Raw genomic sequence first — 17,647 nt, 5'->3', positions numbered from 1 at the left:
AGTGCTCCTCCCCTTTCCTTCAGGAGGAAGCCACCTTTTACGACCATTTACGACTCCTGCCATAAACCATCTGCCTGGGTGAAGGTGGTTACATTGTTCAGAGCTCCTGTATTCTGTAGGGGGCTCCCCTTAATTCAATTATCAGAGAGATGGTATATCCTTAGTGTGGCCAGCAAAAGGCAGATAGGCCTGGGAACACAGTTGTGACTCAAGTTTCACTCCTGATGGGGGTAGCTGTCAAGCAAAATCAAGTTCCTTAAGCCAGACTTTCAGCTGTCATGTTTTTGTTGTTGCTTTTTAAATTAACTTGCAATTTTACACATGCAGCTAGAATGCTGATTCTAAGTGCAAAACTATGACATTTCAACAGTTACAAAGGCATGTGACACCAAACATAGGTCACTCATTTAATCTAAACATTTTCGATTTTAGTGTCTTTAAATCCAGTGCAACTTAAACTGCTGACTCCTTAGCAGTTTTGTTATAAGCATTGTTTTGGGCTCTTCATTTCCCAGATTTTGTAGGCACACAACACTCCATTCTACCAAATGTCTGCTGGTGTCCAGTGAGTTTTTAGATGTGTTGCAATGTTTAAAATAGACATTTTGAGCCTGCCTTCAGAGAAACACAGGGTGGTTTTAAAGCGCTTTGAAGCTAACCGGCGCTACTGTTTTTCCTTTGGCAACCCATTTCCCTCATGGCACCCCGGCCTATCATTCTCGCATTGGTGGGTGGCAAGTGAGGCAACCATTTTGGTGTGCGCACAAACTGCGCAGCTTTCCTGGATTTCGGCGCACATGTGGGTTTTCCGCCATCTTGAATTTTCTAAGCCCACAGCACCAATTGTTGTAGCATGATAGCTTGCACGTGGGTCAAGACACCCAACAATAGTATCAGCAGATCCATGGCTGCAAGCACTGTGCTATGCAGATTTGTGTGGTTGAGCAAGTCTGGGTTTGCACCAGATGTGCAGGCCAGACTACTAAACATGCCTTTTGATGTTATGAGGCTGTTTGGCAGTAATGCTGATGAAAACTTAGAAAAACTGCAGACCTCAAAAGCAGCGGCTAAATCTCTTAGCACCTCTATGCGACAGCCTCAGAAACCTTATTCGGGCTCATCTTCCTGGAGAGTTCGTTCTTTCCGGTACTACTCCTCTTTTGGTAGAGGAAGAGGACAGGACAGGAAATACAAAGAGGTAAAAGGAATGTCGCTCGTGGTGGACGAGGAAAAAGTGCAAAACCAGCCTCTGGAACGGCATCTTTGCCCTCCGCCGCTCCTACAGCCGCCTCCAAGTCACTCTGAGGCCTTATCACACAAAGCCCCAGTGGGAGGCAGACTCTCACAGCATCTGAAAGAATGGCAGGGCATTACTTCAGATGCTTGGGCACTGGAGACAGTAGCTCAAGGTTACTGCCTCCCCTTCCAAAAAGGGCCTCAGGACCATCCACTGGGAACCAACTCTGTCAAAATTCCAGATCCACTTCTTATGTAGGAAATGTTAACCCTGCTAGAGAAAGGTGCAATAGAACATGTACCTGTAGCAGAGAGGAACCAGGGCTGGTACTCTCCCTACTTTCTCATCCCAAAGAAGGGCAGAGGATTGAGACCCATCTTGGATTTAAGAAACTTGAACAAGTTCCTCAGGAAGGACAAGTTCAAGATGGTTACCCTTTCTCAGATCCTTCAGGCTTTTCAACTCCAAGACTGGTTGGTATCACTGGACCTACAGGATGCATGCTTGAATGTGCCGATCCATCCCAAGCACAGAGTACCTGAGGTTCGCGGTTGGCGGTGCTCACTAACTGTTTCGAGTTCTGCTATTCGGGCTGACCTCCGCCCCAAGGGTTTTCACCAAACTGATGGCGGTTGTGGCAGCGAGTCTCAGGAGAGGGGGGATTCAAGTCTATCCCTACCTGGACAATTGGTTGATCAGAGCGCATTCTCCCGAACAAGCTCAGGAACATCTGTCAATCACCTGTCACTTCCTTCACATCTGGGCTTCTCCCTCAATTTCAAGCAGTCCTACATGATACCATCCCAAAAGCTCCAGTTTATCGGGGCAGTCTTGGATACTTCCTCTGGCAAAGCCTCTCCTCCCGGGGTGAGGGCTCTCCACATTCTGCAGATGGTAACAAAGTTCCAGGATGCCCAACATCTGCCTGTCTTTGATTTTATGAGGTTGCTCGGCCTAATGGCATCCTGCGTTTTTCTGGTGCCACAGGCTCGACTGAGGATGAGATCTCTTCAATGGGCCCTCAGAACTCAGTGGTCCCAATTCTCTGGGAGTATGTCGGATCTTCTGCAAATCCCGAGCACATTTTCTCAGGATCTACAATGGTGGTTTTGCAACGATGACATCCTCAAGGGAGAATCTTTTTGGCAACCTTGGCCGGAGAGAACAGTAGTGACGGACGCCTCACTCACGGGGTGGGGAGCCCACACCAACGATCTGACAATCAGCGGTCGTTGGTCTACATCGGAGTCCAAACTATACATCAACCTTTTGGAGCTGAGGGCAATCAGACTAGCACTGAAGGCCTTCCTGCCCTCCGTTCAGGGAAAGAATGTCCTGATAATGACGGACAACATGGTGGCCATGTACTACCTCAACAGGAGAGGAGGCGTAGGGGTCACTACCACTGTGCAGAGAGGCAATGCAGCTCTGGTTCTGGGCGTTAAGAGAAGGAATCTCTCTAGTGGCAGTTCACCTCTGGAGGGCAGAACACTGCGTCAGACGCTCTGAGCAGGCAGAGCACAGTCTCCCATGAGTGGGAACTAGCTCAGGAAGTCCTTCTGGAGATCTTCGCCCTTTGGGGAACCCCTCAAGTGGATCTGTTCGCGACCACGATCAACCGGAAGTGCGAACAGTACTGCTCAAGGGAATTTCCTCCGAGGAGCTGTAAGACGGTTCGTGGTGGACTGGAAGTTTCCACTTCTGAAAGCGTTTCCTCCAGTCCCCGTGCTTCCTCGGGTAATCAGGAGGCTGAGAAAGTTTGGGAAAGCATGATCCTAATTGCCCCGGATTGGGCCAGGAGGACATGGTACCCGGACCTTCTGGACATATCCATCTGCCCTCCAATACATCTTCCGCAAAGAGAGGCTCTTCTCTCGCAAGAGGAAGGTAGAGTTCTCCATCCAGAGGTCAAATCACTCGACCTTCATGCATGGTTTCTGAGAGGTTGAGATACAAGGATTGGGATCTTCCGGATGACGTAATGGAGATTTTGCTTTCGGCCAGAAGGCCAGCCACTAAATCCCTGTACCGATGTCATTGGAATAAATTCAGTATCTAGTGCAGGGATAAGAATGTAGACCCTTTTCAATGCGGCACCCCAAATGTGCTCTTTCCTATTGCTTCTAGCCAATCTGGGGCTCCAGATTGGGACAATGAAAGGATATCTAGCTGTGCTGTCAATTTTTAAGCGCTCCTCGGAAGAGGTTTCCTACTTCAAAATTCCATTAATCATTCAATTCTTGAAAGGGCTTACTAATGTGTACCCTCCAGTCGTTTTTCATGTCCCAATTTGGGTTTTAAATCTGCTACTTCAGTTTCTAACTTGTATACCTTTTGAGCCTCTGCACTCTTGTCCCTTGAGGCTTCTAACATTAAAAACTGTCCTTCTTGAGGCCTTAACATCAGCCCGCAGGGTAGTGAGTTACAGGCTCTCTCATGCAACAAACCGCTTTAAACTACTTTTTACAATGACAGTGGTTCTTAAGGTTAAACTTTCTTACCAAAAGTAGTTTCTGACTTTCCCTTGTCACAAAAGATCATATTACCAACATTTTACCCTCCTCCTCATTTGGGCAAAGAGGAGAGATTGCATAGACTGGACCCTAAAAGGGCTCTCAGTTTTTACATTTCAAGAATGTCAAAATTGTGTCAGGATGTCCAACTTTTTGTAGGTTATACTGGGCATAAATTGGGACTAGCAGTGACAAAACAGACTATATCCCGCTGGATCATTTTGGCTATAATTGAGTGCTACAGATTAGCAGGAAAGGACCCACCGGATGGGCTTTGAGCCCATTCCACTAGGGGGGGATGGCTACTTCTGGGCCTCTTATGAGGGGAGTCCCTGCAGCAGATATTTGTTCAGCTACAACACGGGCATCAATTCATACCTTCATCAAGCATTATTGCTTAGATGCTTCTTCCAATGAAGGTTTATTTGCCAAAGCGGTACTGCATTCCGTCCATGACAAATAACTGGTACACCCACCTCCAAAATTCCCTCTGCTGTGGGAGTCTATCATAACATGAGGAATACATGGGAGGACACAATCCATTCGAAGAACAAGTTACTTACCAACTGTAAAGTTCTTTCCACTGGATGTTCCTCCCACGTGTTCCTCATTGAATCTTCCATCCTACCCCGCAGTACAGTTTGCGTTAGTTACACTTCTCACACATGAAGGGTCGTTCAGTCATGAGGCACGCCTGGGTGTTCCTCGAATATTTCCTCAAAATGAACTGGAGCCAACGGGCGCGCCACAAGCAACTTATACTGATGGTGAAGTCGGCACGGAGCTCGTCGGGACATCGACACTACGACCTCGTGCACAGCACCCTCTGCCGAGAATTTCTTTCCGAAGCAGCAAAGCTGGCGGATACGAATATCATAAGATGAGGAATACGTGGGAGAAACATCCAGTCGAAAGAACGCTACAGTTGGTAAATAACTTGTTCATCTCCCCAAACCCATTGTCGCCTTATAAAGAAGCCATTAACAAGCTAAATGCACCTTATTGGAAAGTCAAATTGAAGCAGTCATCCCCTAAAAATCTCTTCCAAGTTTTACATCAACTCAGTTCCCCCAAAAACAGGCATGAATTCAGTTTCTCCCACTCCTGAATAGTGTAATTCATATTAGTTAGCAGCTGAACTGGCTAACAGGCCCTCTGAATCCAACCATATTACAATCCATGATCAAATGGATAAAATAGATATTCCTGAATTTAATTTCTCTCCAATCACTTTGGAAGAACCAATATAATCCAATGTATGTAATCCACCACACCATGTGTAACTGCATTTGCTGATACCCTTCAAAGGATTGGTTAATTAGTATGTTCTGTCAAATCTCAAAAAGACGTGGGTTACTCCCTTACATAAGAAGAAATCACTGGACCCCCACGACAAAGGCAATTACTATCCTATTTGTAACGGTCCCGTTTCTCCTAAATACCTTACCAACCAAATTCCGGAACATCTTTAAGAAAAACTACTTCATGGTGACACCAATCCGGCTTCCATCCAGGTGGAAGCATGGAAACGGCCCTCATAGAAGTAAAAGATCGGCTCCTCAACTTCCTGGGCCAAGGCTAAAATGCTCAAAGTATGTTAATGGAGCTTTTGGCAGCCTTTAATACTCTGGTCCATTCCATGCTCTTAACAAGGTTGAAGCAAGTCTCCAAACATTTTGATAATTCCTCTAAATAGACACTGATTCCTAAAAGAAAGGATTGTCAGAGTGAAACTGGGAGTCTTTGAATTGGAAGAATTTAAAATCTAGTGGAGTAAAACAGGATGCAGCTTGTCCACAGTACTTTTGATTGTTTACACAAGAACCGCTCCAAGATTGGAAATTAACATTTTAGGATATTAACCAAAATTACGCTGATGGCACACAATTGATGGTCCATCTTCAAACAAAATGATTTTCAAAAACTTTGAACTGACTACAATGTTCAAGAACATAGAATACCAGTTGGCTGAGCTTGAATACTTAAAGAAAATATATAAATAATTTCTAATCACATCTGTAAGCCCATTATCCCCGAATTGTCTGGAAGAAATGTCCCTTGATAAAGTAAATATTAAAGTTCAAGCATCTGTTCGTAATTTGGCAGTTCATCTTGCTACCTAGCTCCCAATGACGCAACATGTTAATAAAGTCAGTAGCTCATCAAATCACCATTCTATGATACTTAAATAAGACCTTTTTTGTATTTCGGAGAGTCATGCAGCAATTATAACATGAGCTGTTATAAGCTCAATGATTGGTTACGATAAAGCACTGTTACTGGTCGTGTCTAAATATGCTCTATCACATTTCGAGAGTCCATAAACGGACAGCCAGAATTGTGACTCGTAACCTTGCATAAAACTGATTATCTCACCTGTCCTTAAGCTCCACTGGCTTCCTGTAAATGCACGCGTGAAGTTTAAAACGTACATGCTTGATTTAAAGCCCTTCATGGAATAGGTCCCAAGTGCCTACAGCGCACATTTCAGTACTTTTGCCTGGCTCGTAATCTCGGATCTGCTTATTCAGTCTTTAATTAGCATATGCTTCGATATGGTAAGAGTATTGGAAAGTTTGTTCAAGTCCCAGCCATTAAGCTATGAAACTCCCTTCCCAACCATCTGTTCTCTACATACACCAGCTCATGGATTTCACTTGAAACATATCTATTTTAATATCGTCCACAGTAATTCTATTTTTGGTCTCTGGTATTGGCACTTACATGCTTTTCATGCCCTAGGCGCTTTTCAAATAACAATTGATGGATAAAAGGGGATCATAGCAAGACGTCAATCCCTTCTTTATTCACTTGCCTTTTCCAGTCTCTCTTCCTCTTCTTTCCCTCGCTTCTTTGCTCCCCCTCTGCTTGCTCTCGCCACCTGCACGCTCGTTCTCGCCCCCATCTCTCCAGCACTGCACAGTGAAACTCAATTGCCATTTACTTTAAACAAAGTTTGTTTGCAGTAAATGGCAAATATATTTCAAACTCACCAGCAAGGTTGAATATCATAGAAACGGTACTCGCTCTTCATAAAGTCCTCGCCCGTGGGCTAGTAGATTTTGTGAGCCCTGCTTGTGTTAGAGAGACTTGTGGAGAGGGTCTTTAGGTGCATCCTCCTTACTGGTGGTCCTCAGCTGTGTGAATACTGATTTAAAGACACAGTTGGCACAAAGGAGATGAATAGCTGTGTGACGCACACAGTGTTTAAAAAAAGATTTACAGCTTGAAAGTAACCCTTGAAAAAAAATGGAGGTCTTCTATGGTGATGCCTTAAACTCGGAGAGAGGAACTTATGTGGAAACAAAAGGGAAGCAGGCTGCGTAACCAAATGTATAACCAATGAGACACTTGTCAACACACCACATATAACACACCTTCCCTTACTCCTACCTCCTTCCCTTACTCCACCAAAGTTCTCCATCTCCTTACTCAAAACTGCTGCTCTTTGCATCACTTCTCAGCATTGACCAACCGCAATGCGTTACCCAAAATCTTCTACTCTCAGCGGCCTCGATTACTTCATCAAACCCTTCTTCATTCTCCTTCCAAGCCTCACCTTCACTAATGTCCCTTTCAGCATTGCCCTCACTGACACAATTTTAGATGCTCATCTCTCCTTGGCTCTGACTTGACCATCCATAACTCTTCTCTCTAGGTCTCCTCCACAAAGATCGCAAAATGCGACACGGAGTATGATGCATTGCCAACCTGTACGGTACAACACTCTCTATCACTACATGCACCAAATCCTCTGCTGTTGCAACAGCAATCCTTATCACATCCATTAATGTTCTATTAAATCTTTCCACTACGGCATTCCCCTTAAGTTTATATAGAGCTGTTGTGGCATGCTGCACACAATTTTCCTCCAAAAATGCAACCATTTCCTTAGCAATAAATGCGTTCCATTGTCCGACACTATTTTACACGCAAAAACTTCCCTCCCAAATATCAATTCCAGAAATTGCACCACCCTGCGTACACTGATGTCCTTAACCACACACCCCCCTCTGGTCTTTTCGATAACATCCACTGCCTTGACACCCCGCACGGAAATGGGTCCTAGGACAGACCCCAACCTACACCAAATTTGTGGCTCCACCACACTCTGCACTTTGTTGCTGTTGCTACATCCTTCACAATCTTTCAACAGTCCCTCAGTATCATCATCTATTCCTGGCCACCAGTATTCCTGTTTAATCATCCCATTCGTCTTACAAATTCCCAGGTGTCCTTCATGCAATATCTTCATTACTTTCCCTCAATCCTTCAGGCACCACGATCGGATCACTTCTCATCACCATTCCTCTATCCATGCTCAACTTGTTCTTTTATCCTCCTATATACTTTCAACGCATCATATAGCTCCTCCACTGGCCATCCTTTTTGTACAAACTTCAACACTGTCTGGTAGACCCAAGTCTTCAGCTCATCGTGCCTGCCAATTCTCTTCATCGCCAAACCGGCAATTTGCAAATACCTATCCTTCCAATACTTCAGCACCTCCTTCATCATCCTCAATTGCATTACCTGATAAAGAATCTGCAACCATATTTGTTCTCCCTTGATGTGGCATACCTCAACAGCCTACCCCTGCATGGCTGTTATCCATCTAATTAGCCTTCTAGATACGCTGTCCAAACCTTTCCCATTGAAGATGCCTACCAAAGGCGTGTGGCCTGTAACTATGAAGAACGTCCTCCCCCATATAAAGTTCTTACATTTTTCCACTCCCCAGACAAGTGCAAGAGCCTCCCTTTCCACCACAGAATATCTTTGTTCTGCTTAAAACACCTGCAAGGCAAATTTAATTCCCCTTCTGCTCCATAAGGACAGAGCCCAACCCGTTTTCACTTGGATCCGTATACAAATCCCAATCCTCCTTGAACCCCTTTAACACCGGGCCACTTGCCAAACTCACCTTTTTATATCCTCCAAATTCCTTTTCACAGCTTGCTCCTCAGAAATCTTGCACCCTGTTTCATTCTCATGCCCTTAGTTCTCTCTGCCAAATTTCTTAGTTTTGGTGGAATTTTATGGAAAATTGAAGACCATTCTGCATTGTCCTTCTGTGGTCTTGTTTGCTCAATAGCCTGCACGATAGTGACTGTAGGGCTGATACCTTGAGCCGGGTGAAAAAGCAACACTATCACCACCAGCTACCTACCTCAACCACACATCGGGTGTAGATGGGCTACTCGCATCACAGGGGGATATTTAGTCTCACCAAGTAATGTGTCCTACCAAAGGCATAATGTCAAAAGATATTTTAATCCGTATATAACAATACATATCAAAAAATGTGAAAACAAATACATTAAAACACTTATCAACTCAAGCGTGTATAGAAATACAGGAAATACACAAAAGATTGCAACAGTCACTTCCACAGATTTTCTGATGTTCAATGCATAATTTGATGTGCATATAGTTACGTGATGTTGGTAACAAAAATAGTTACGCTGTTTACCCATATCTAATAGAAATATATACATGGTTCAAGTCACTATTTTTGTTACTAACAAGGGAGGGAGGGGTCAACCTTGAGCACTTTGAGTTTAGTAAAGCCTGTGTTGCAGACTGCAGTAATCTGTGCTTCTCTCAACCCTCATGAAAGAAGCTTCACACCCAGACGTTTTACCGATGTACTGAGGGCCTGGCAGAGGCAGAGAGAGTCTGGCCAGTACTCTGCATCCCTGGCTTTGTGTCTGAGAAACGACTTCCAAAACCTCAGTATTTAGCCCATTTAACTTGAGCCAGTTGTTTGACATTCAACTCCTGATAGCCGAGAGGTAGTCTCACAAGTTATGTGTCGTCCACATTTGTATAGAAAAGGACCCCATGTTTAGAGACAAGGTCTGCCAAAAGGACGTAAGTAGAGATGAAATAGTAATCGCGAAGGGGTAGAGCCCGGAGGCACCCCACAGGAAAGTGCAAAGGGTGCAGAGTGGCAGGAGCGAAAGGAGACAGTCCGGGTTTTCTCTGCAAGGATGGACACATACCATGCCATTGAATGCCGGAGATCCCTACCTTTTCTAGAGCACGTAGAAGAGTGTCATGGTCCACTGTATCGAAAGTGGCAGAGATGTCGAGAATAGTAGTCACCCAAAGCCCCCCATCACCCCTTCCACCACCCGCCCCCCTGTGGTCCTGGTGCATTGCTAAGTGGTCCAGGAGTGAAATCAGGACAAACTCTGTACCCATCGTAGGTTAAAAAACCTGATTGAAATGAGTTTCCAGACAACGGGAAATAGCAGGGATTCCAATCACTTCCATAAGTTTCATAAGCAGTGGGAGTAAAGATATTGGACCATAGTTAGTCACCTCTGAGTTAATGTTTGGCTTTTTCAGAAGGGGGGGGGGATTGGAGACGCTGACCTGAGCTTGCTTAAGGCCTTGAAATACAGTAGTATCATTAATTTGTTCAAATTGAAAGGCTTCAATAAGAGTACTGAGGATCACCTCATTCTTATCAGGGATGGCTTGAGTTCTGCTCTTTGTTGGTGATTGACTGATGGATCAGACATATCTTTTCAGTTAAAAAAGCTGCTAATGGCATCACATCGAGTCTGAGGGGATGAAAAATTGCCCTCCGGAGTGGGAGCGGAGGAGAGTTATTTTGCAACTATAAATAGTTTGCGTGCAGAACAAGCTGCCGACAATATTTGACCATGCTCCTTTGAACAAACTTTGAATCTTTCAATCGGATTTGCAATTGGCCCGGTTGGCCTCGCTGCTTCAGCTAACCTAATAAAAATGTCAGCGTATTCTACCATTTTTGCAATTTCTACTGCTCTCTCCAAGGAAATGACTACACCGCTACCACCTTCACGCCACAACACTTCTGTCCACTTGTAATTACTACACTGTATCATCAGTTGATCTCTTAAGTGTTCATCCCTGCAGTGGTGAAAATAACATTTGATAGCTAAACCCCAGAGGGCAGTTATGCATTCCTCCATGGGCTCATTCTGTCTCTGGTCCTGAACGGCGAAGTGTTATCTGCCTAGGAATTTGTTCTCTTTACAGTGAAGAGTTTATCCAACTTGCCTATGCTTATTTCGAAAGCATTTAAGCCCTCTGGGTTGGCGGCTGGCAGATCGGGCAACTTTCTATATATGGCTTGGCCCTCCTGGCCTAAAAAAAAAATGGTAAAGCAAGGAGCCTTTTTTTGTCTGCAACGAATTTGCTCCCATACACACTATGCAGGTATTTTAAAAAAAAAACTTCCTTCCAATCACATTTTATTAGTGACTTGCCTGCTGTAGGTAAGAAAAGCCCTGGTCCTGGAATGTTCATGATTTCTTAAAGTAGTTGTTAATCCCAGAAGTTAATTCTCCACAACTTGTATGCAGTGTCCCCAGTACAGTTAACTTGCTCCCAAACGGTCACGCTTATTCACCATGCCATCTCCTTTCGGCAGTGCCTGACCCTGAAATGGCCTCGGCTAAACACAAAATATCAATTGTCAGAGCAAAGCCTGACTTGAAGATGGCCACTGCCAGGCCCAATAGGCAGCCTGGTCCCAAGATAGCCGCCCTGTACGCACAGTGCAAAGAATGTCCCACGTCTCGCCGGAACCTAAGATGGCTGCCGGACGTCTGCAACGTCCATTGTGCGTTAATCCAATCGCCGATCCGTGGTCACCAAACCGTTCTAGAAACGGCACGTCCTCCCTCAACACACCAGGATCCAGATCGGAAACAGTCTCACTACGGTCAACGCAGCGAGACAGAGCAGCCCTTCCAGGCACGTCACAGCGATCTCGGGTCCAGTGGCAGGGAGGCACTGGCTGGGGCTACTGATTACCAGGATCCACGTCGCCAATAATGAGTATGAGGCACAAGGTAATGCAGCATTAGAACTTCTTTACTTTCTCTTCTTAAGCAGATTCATCACAGCAGCATCAGGCCATTCTGTCCACTCCAACCTCTCTCTGCCACCTTCAAGTAAAAACATTCTAAACCATTCAGCCTGTGAATCTGCAACTTGTGTACAAACCAAATGGAAGCAGGCTTCACGTTTGCACAACCAAATATATAACTACAAATGGCGCGTGTCAACAAGCTATATATATAACTCTAGCCGCGCCACTTGTACGGCCTTTTCTTAAGTCCAAGAGAAGGTGCTCGATTTACCTTACAATGACATAACCTTTTTTTGCTCCAATATCAATTATCTGCTGCAACAATTAATTTTTTCAACGTGAGTATCTTGAATATCTCGACCATTGTCATCCTGTTAAAGGTCTGTCTCCAGGATACCTGTGGCTGCTGTTTCTGTGGGTATCTTCAAAACACTAATGGACATCACTCCGGGGTTAGTTTCTCATAGTCCTATTAGTTGAGGAGCTTAATCCTTACCACAGGTGTGGCAGGAATGGGCAGTTTTTGTTTGTTTTGTTTTAAACAAATCAATTGTAAGATTATAAAGGGCATTTGTGCCTCCATCATTGCCGAGGAGAGTTGCATTGTCGGGTGTGCCATAAGGTGAGGGAAAAAACTCTTATACACAGAACTGGTGTCCCAATCGTATTTATTTGGAAACCAAATGACGCTGGATAAGGCCAGTAGTATACAGGGGATGCAGACCCATTTCTCTCCTAGACGATACTGGCAAGCTGTTAGAGGAAAATATTATCCAGCTACACCTCTGGATTGACAACAATAATGTGGTTCATCAGGCCGTGTTCCAAAATGGCCGTGGAACAGTGGACCAACGCTTTATGCTTTTCCTTATAATCCAGAAGTACACTGTACTAAGGAAAATGCATTTGTACGTGCGATTTGAGGATAGCTTTTGATTGTGTCCTGCACAATGCTGTGGCGGGTACTGGCAGTGCGAAAGGTCCCCCAGTACCTGATGTCCATACTAGCACTAATTTACTCAGACACAGAGGCATGTCTCACCACGGTTTGGGAAGCGAAAAAAACGCCCGTTTCTTTGGGGTAGGCTCGGGTGTTAGACAAGGTTGTGTCCTGCCTCACTTTTATTTAACTTCTCCAGCATGGGGTCTGGCATGGATTCACATGCTCATGAATATTCCCCGTCGTCAGGCTGGGAATCCTCGGTAAAGAAAAATCAGTATCAGTTTCGTTTCTGATCTCTTTCGTAGTAGTAAGCAATCACTGATCTCTGCGTCATACTGACCACAGCCAATGACTGCCATCTCCCTTTGCCCCGCCTCTGGCAGCCATCTTCAGATTTTTACCGCACGTTCAAGTGTTGGGAGTCCTCGTGCTTAGCGCTCGAGCTTTTGCTGCGTGTTTCTCGCTTTTTTCAGGTGAATTTTCACATTTTCACATTTTTTCGGTTAATAGAGCCTCAAGCTCCACCGTTTCTACTCCCGTTAACGGGTACCCGTTTCGTCGAATCAACCTCTTGGAGGATTCCAGAAGATTCGCGGCCTACTTCGAGATGGCCCAGGACGCAAGTTCGTCACCCGGACCCAAGCTGTTTCGCAGTTGCCCTGGATGCGGGCTGCTCGTTTGGCGGATCTGCAGAGTGCCTGGGGCCCAACTCCGTTGGTGACGGTGCGCAGTACAAATACCTTTAACATTAATGAGTAAGCAGCCATCATGGTCACTGCCTCAAGATTAGTCATTTCAGAAGCCTAGCAGCTACCTCCAAAATCGACTGTCTACCTCATCAGATCTCACTAGGCAATCTCCATAGAATGATCTGCCCTCTCAATACCTCGCCTCTTTCCCAATGTGATATTTAAAAATGGCTGAAACAGGTGCTCATACTCAGTACTACACCAAGAAGGTAGGTAGATGAGCGGTGTAGGCGGGTAGTCCGGAAGCCTGTAGTGTGCACAATTCGAAAATATTGAATATCAAACACCCATCAAAGCACCATGGTCTCTATTGGCAAAAATAAGAAAAATGCTTTAAATGGATTTGGTGTCAATTTGAATTGTCATGGTGTCCGCAATAGTCAATTAAGATCTGTTCATAGGTTATGAGCCGTTTTGCTATGGGTAAAAAACTGATACAGCTCAGTAAAAAATAGTATTTCATCTCAAAAGCAAAGTAAAAAGTCCTCTTGCTACCCAAATATCCATAAAATCTAATTTCATTTCAAAAGTCCGGCAGAAATAGGAGAGACTTCACCCCTCTCCTCTTAATAGAGTTTGCATGGAGAGCATCTCAAGCCAATTTCTGGGCGTCCTCCAGCTGTCTCCTGTTCGTCTGCCTCCTGTCTTCTTCCAACCCCGGTCAGAACCACCTTTCTCCCTCCCGGAGCAAACCTATTTTCTAAGCCTATTTTATAGTCTCAACCCACTATCGGAGCGAGAAGCTTCTCTGGTCGTTTTCTACCTACCAGCATCAGGAGCAGGACGCTGCTTAGCTCATTTTTTACCTGTTCGCGTAAGGTCAGCCCTTAATATCAGTATTTAGCATGAGCGTTATACAGCTGAGGTCATGGCTTGTGTATTAAATCCAGGCCAACCGTGAATTGCTTGAACCTTTCACCTAGCTTTACGATCTGCTGTCTTATCGCATCTACAGCATCTGGCTTTGCAGGAGGCATAGTTCGTTGTACTATACACTATTTCAGTTTTGTTTGCTATAGCAGAGGCAATTGGAACACTTCCCAGAGTCTGGAGTGCATCCTAGAAGATGTTCTCGCAGAGTTTCATAACAGAGATGGGTAACGGCGCTCAACCCAAGAAATTGTAACTAAAACTTAATACTCACTGAATTGTGAATATTCTCATATGGGTGAACACATTTCAAAATGCAGTTCACTATGTACTCCATTAACATTCCCTAAGCATGGCTGAAGCATACATGTCATTTTGATCATTTGCTTTGTTGACTAGTTTAGGCTCTATTGCATACAGCTTTCCGAGACCTTTAGTCTAGCCTCCTGTGACCTGCCTTCACATCTGACCTAAGGGGATTGGAACCCGACGGGTATGTTCAGCACCGTCTCTGTAGCACGCACATTCACCTCTTGAGCTGTCTCACTGTGTTGGGGAGCTGTAGCCTAAGGGAAGGCAGCATCAGCTGACCTATCAAGGTCACAGAGCTTTTCAAATTCTGAAACAATAATTGTCAAACCCTTTCGCAATATTTAGTTTTTACTGTCACTGTTGGGGTGCTTTCCTTGCTTGGCGAATACGATTTTACATGGTTAATACCTTCAACTGGGCAGGATGTCACCAGTTTAAGAGTGTTGAATTGTGCAATTTTTATAAAATTGGGAAGTATGTATGTAATGGTTTATAGTCATAATGTAGGAAAAAAAATGTCGACTTACAAAAATGTAGAAAAAAAATGTAGAAAACAATAATGTCAAACCTATACATATAATGAAAAGTCAATTTTTAGAAAAAAAAATGTCGGAAAAAAATGTCAATTAGCACTATCAATAAATAAACAAGAAGAGTATCATTTACTAGGGGGGGTCCCCCACCCCCTCACCCCTCATACTCAACACATTTTAATTATATATATTTATTTATAAATAAACAAGAAGAGTATCATTTACTACGGGGGGTCCCCCCAACCCCCCACACCCAACACCTCCCGGCCACCCCCCACCGCAACCACCCTCTCACCCCTCATACTCAACACATTTTAATTATATATATATATATTTATTTTTTCAGAAAAATTCTAAAAATGGTGAAAAAATGCGACATTGTTTTTCGACATTATTTTCAAAAAAATTTTTTCGACATTTTGACTTTCTACATTATTGCATTCTACATTATGACTGACCACCGTATGTAATGTGTTAAAACAGTGTTCTATAGGGCATTCTGTACTGGCCAGGAAACGAAAACCACAATGCAATTCCCCAACCATGTGTTCCACTGTATTTCACTGACTGATTAGCTGGTGGGTAGCATTGTACTTTATTTCCAATTGATTACCATGTATACAGTAGCTGGAAGTCTGCCGATTCTTTGAAGTATCCTCTTGCAAGTAGACCTCAAAAAACCATTGTGTTCCTATATCTAGCCTCTCCTACCAGATCTGACCTGAAGTTACCCTGTGAATGCAGTGGTAGTGTCGATAGGGTTGGTGGTCACATTATTTGGGCAGTCGTGGTGTGTGGCAAGGATAATGGGTGGCAGCACTGGTGGAAGCTAGCGATGCCAGTGATGACTCAATGGCTTAGCAGCACCTACGTTGATAGGGGGAGGAAGTCTCATGATCAACGTATTTTGACAAATTAAGGTTTGGTCGCATTGCATGTTGTACTTTTTTTTTTTTAGCGACAAGTTGGGGAAATGGATTGATGGATGGTGAGAGACCAGGGGAGTGGGAAGGGACCACACTGTAGATGGTTTTCATGATCACAATTGTTAATGAAAATGTGCCATTTCTTTCAGACTTTCCACTGCACCTCTCCGAGAAAACTCCCCTTCAGTAAAATGGACCCCAGCTGCACACTGGGCTTCTATGCTCGAAACCGGAAGGAGTTTGATGCACTGTGTTTGGAACTAACCAGGGTAAGTGGACCTTCTATCCAGATTTCCATCTGTTCTCCTATATTTAGCGCTGTTAAAGTACCGAACACAACAGGCACACACCTCAAACAAAATATGTAAGGGAATGCACCCAGTTCTGTCAAGACACTGACATCTGAGTCTTTCAATTAAATTGACAGCATTAATGAGCAATTGCAAAGAAATAACGTTCACCTCCCAGGAAATGATGGCAGAAACCTTGAAAGGAGGGAATCTGAGCTGGATGGGTATTCAGCCACGGTTGCCATTTATCACTGTATATACATGCTATCGTTAAAGTGACATCTATAGACCAATTCTAGTTTTAGAAGAGTCATCCAAGCACTGCCCTTCGCCATTCTTAGAAGGGCTTCATCACAGTCCTAATAAAATTAAATTGCACCCATCCTCGAAGAGATGCAGTGGTTGCTGTTAGGAACGATCTTTTACCACTTTGCCTCCATAGTTTCCTAGGAGCCTCATTCGTTTAGCTCTTCTTTTTTTAAATGTATTTCTTTTTTATATCCTATCCTGCCATTTTGCTTGCATGTTATGGGGGGGAAACTGATCAGTTCTTTGGAATATCAGTGCTGGGAAACTTTTCTTTCCCTTTTTTAATTCTCGTATTGTACAGTTGCACACATTGTACAAATGTATCCCCATTGCACTGCACTGTACCACACTACCTTTTGACAAGATTTTTGGTTACTTTTATATGTACCTAAGAAAAGCTGGGGGCAGCAGTTACATTATTACCACTTTTACTTCAATTTTGATGTGCACATTCCAGTTTACCACTACACGTGGCTAGTGCCCTAAAATGGGCGTTTTCCCAAGACATGTTCTTGCGCTTTGCCATATTGTAGTTTGGCCACCTTCCCGCCTTCTCAGCTCATGAAAGTCCTTACAAGGTCCTACACTTGCCAGGGAAAACTGTTGCTTTCACAGGAGTGTGTGTGCTTCCCAGGAAGGGGGCTGGGACTATCTAGCCCCAGTCCACATCCTTGCTGCTAGAATGTCCGCTTCTTGGGCGGATGTGAAACATTAGTTGACCCTCATTGGACAACTCCTGGCTGTTTGAATGGTGCAGATCCATACCATTAGTAGGCTTTGACTTGCAGCCAGCTCGAATTTTGGATAATCGGACCCCTGCAACTATTCTTGAGATCTACATTGGAGCAAAGATTCCCTCGAAGAGCAGCCCGATGAAGATCCAAAGAAGGCTCCTCAGTATCCCTTCCAGTGACCAGCCCTGTGAAGCTCTGCTCCTCTGCCGGATCCCAGAAGACCCCGAGTGGTGCTTCAGCCGTTGGACTAGTGGAACCAACTAGCCTTGATGCCTTCTCGAGGATCCAGCCTTTCGGAAGTGTCCCTAGATTGCCTGGTGGACTGACAAGCTCTTTTGTGGGCTACCTCGGCAGAACCATG

General features: G+C 44.4%; 1 protein-coding gene across 2 annotated transcripts in view; it reads left to right on the top strand.

Annotated features, from left to right (window-relative positions):
• Positions 1–17,647, top strand: part of ATG4D (autophagy related 4D cysteine peptidase) — a 276,305-nt gene that overhangs the window by 227,297 nt on the left and 31,361 nt on the right. For both annotated transcript variants that reach the window (XM_069604074.1, XM_069604075.1), the window contains exon 10: positions 16,103–16,222. In XM_069604074.1, the coding sequence (XP_069460175.1) occupies positions 16,103–16,222 (120 nt within the window). The remainder of the gene's footprint in view (positions 1–16,102; positions 16,223–17,647) is intronic.

Source organism: Ambystoma mexicanum, chromosome 3q, assembly GCF_040938575.1.
Source record: "Ambystoma mexicanum isolate Mex_15411 chromosome 3q, UKY_AmexF1_1, whole genome shotgun sequence".
Classification (NCBI taxonomy): Eukaryota; Metazoa; Chordata; class Amphibia; order Caudata; family Ambystomatidae; genus Ambystoma; species Ambystoma mexicanum.
The sequence above is the reverse complement of the archived record's forward strand: the minus strand, read 5'-3'. Positions and strand labels throughout refer to the sequence as shown.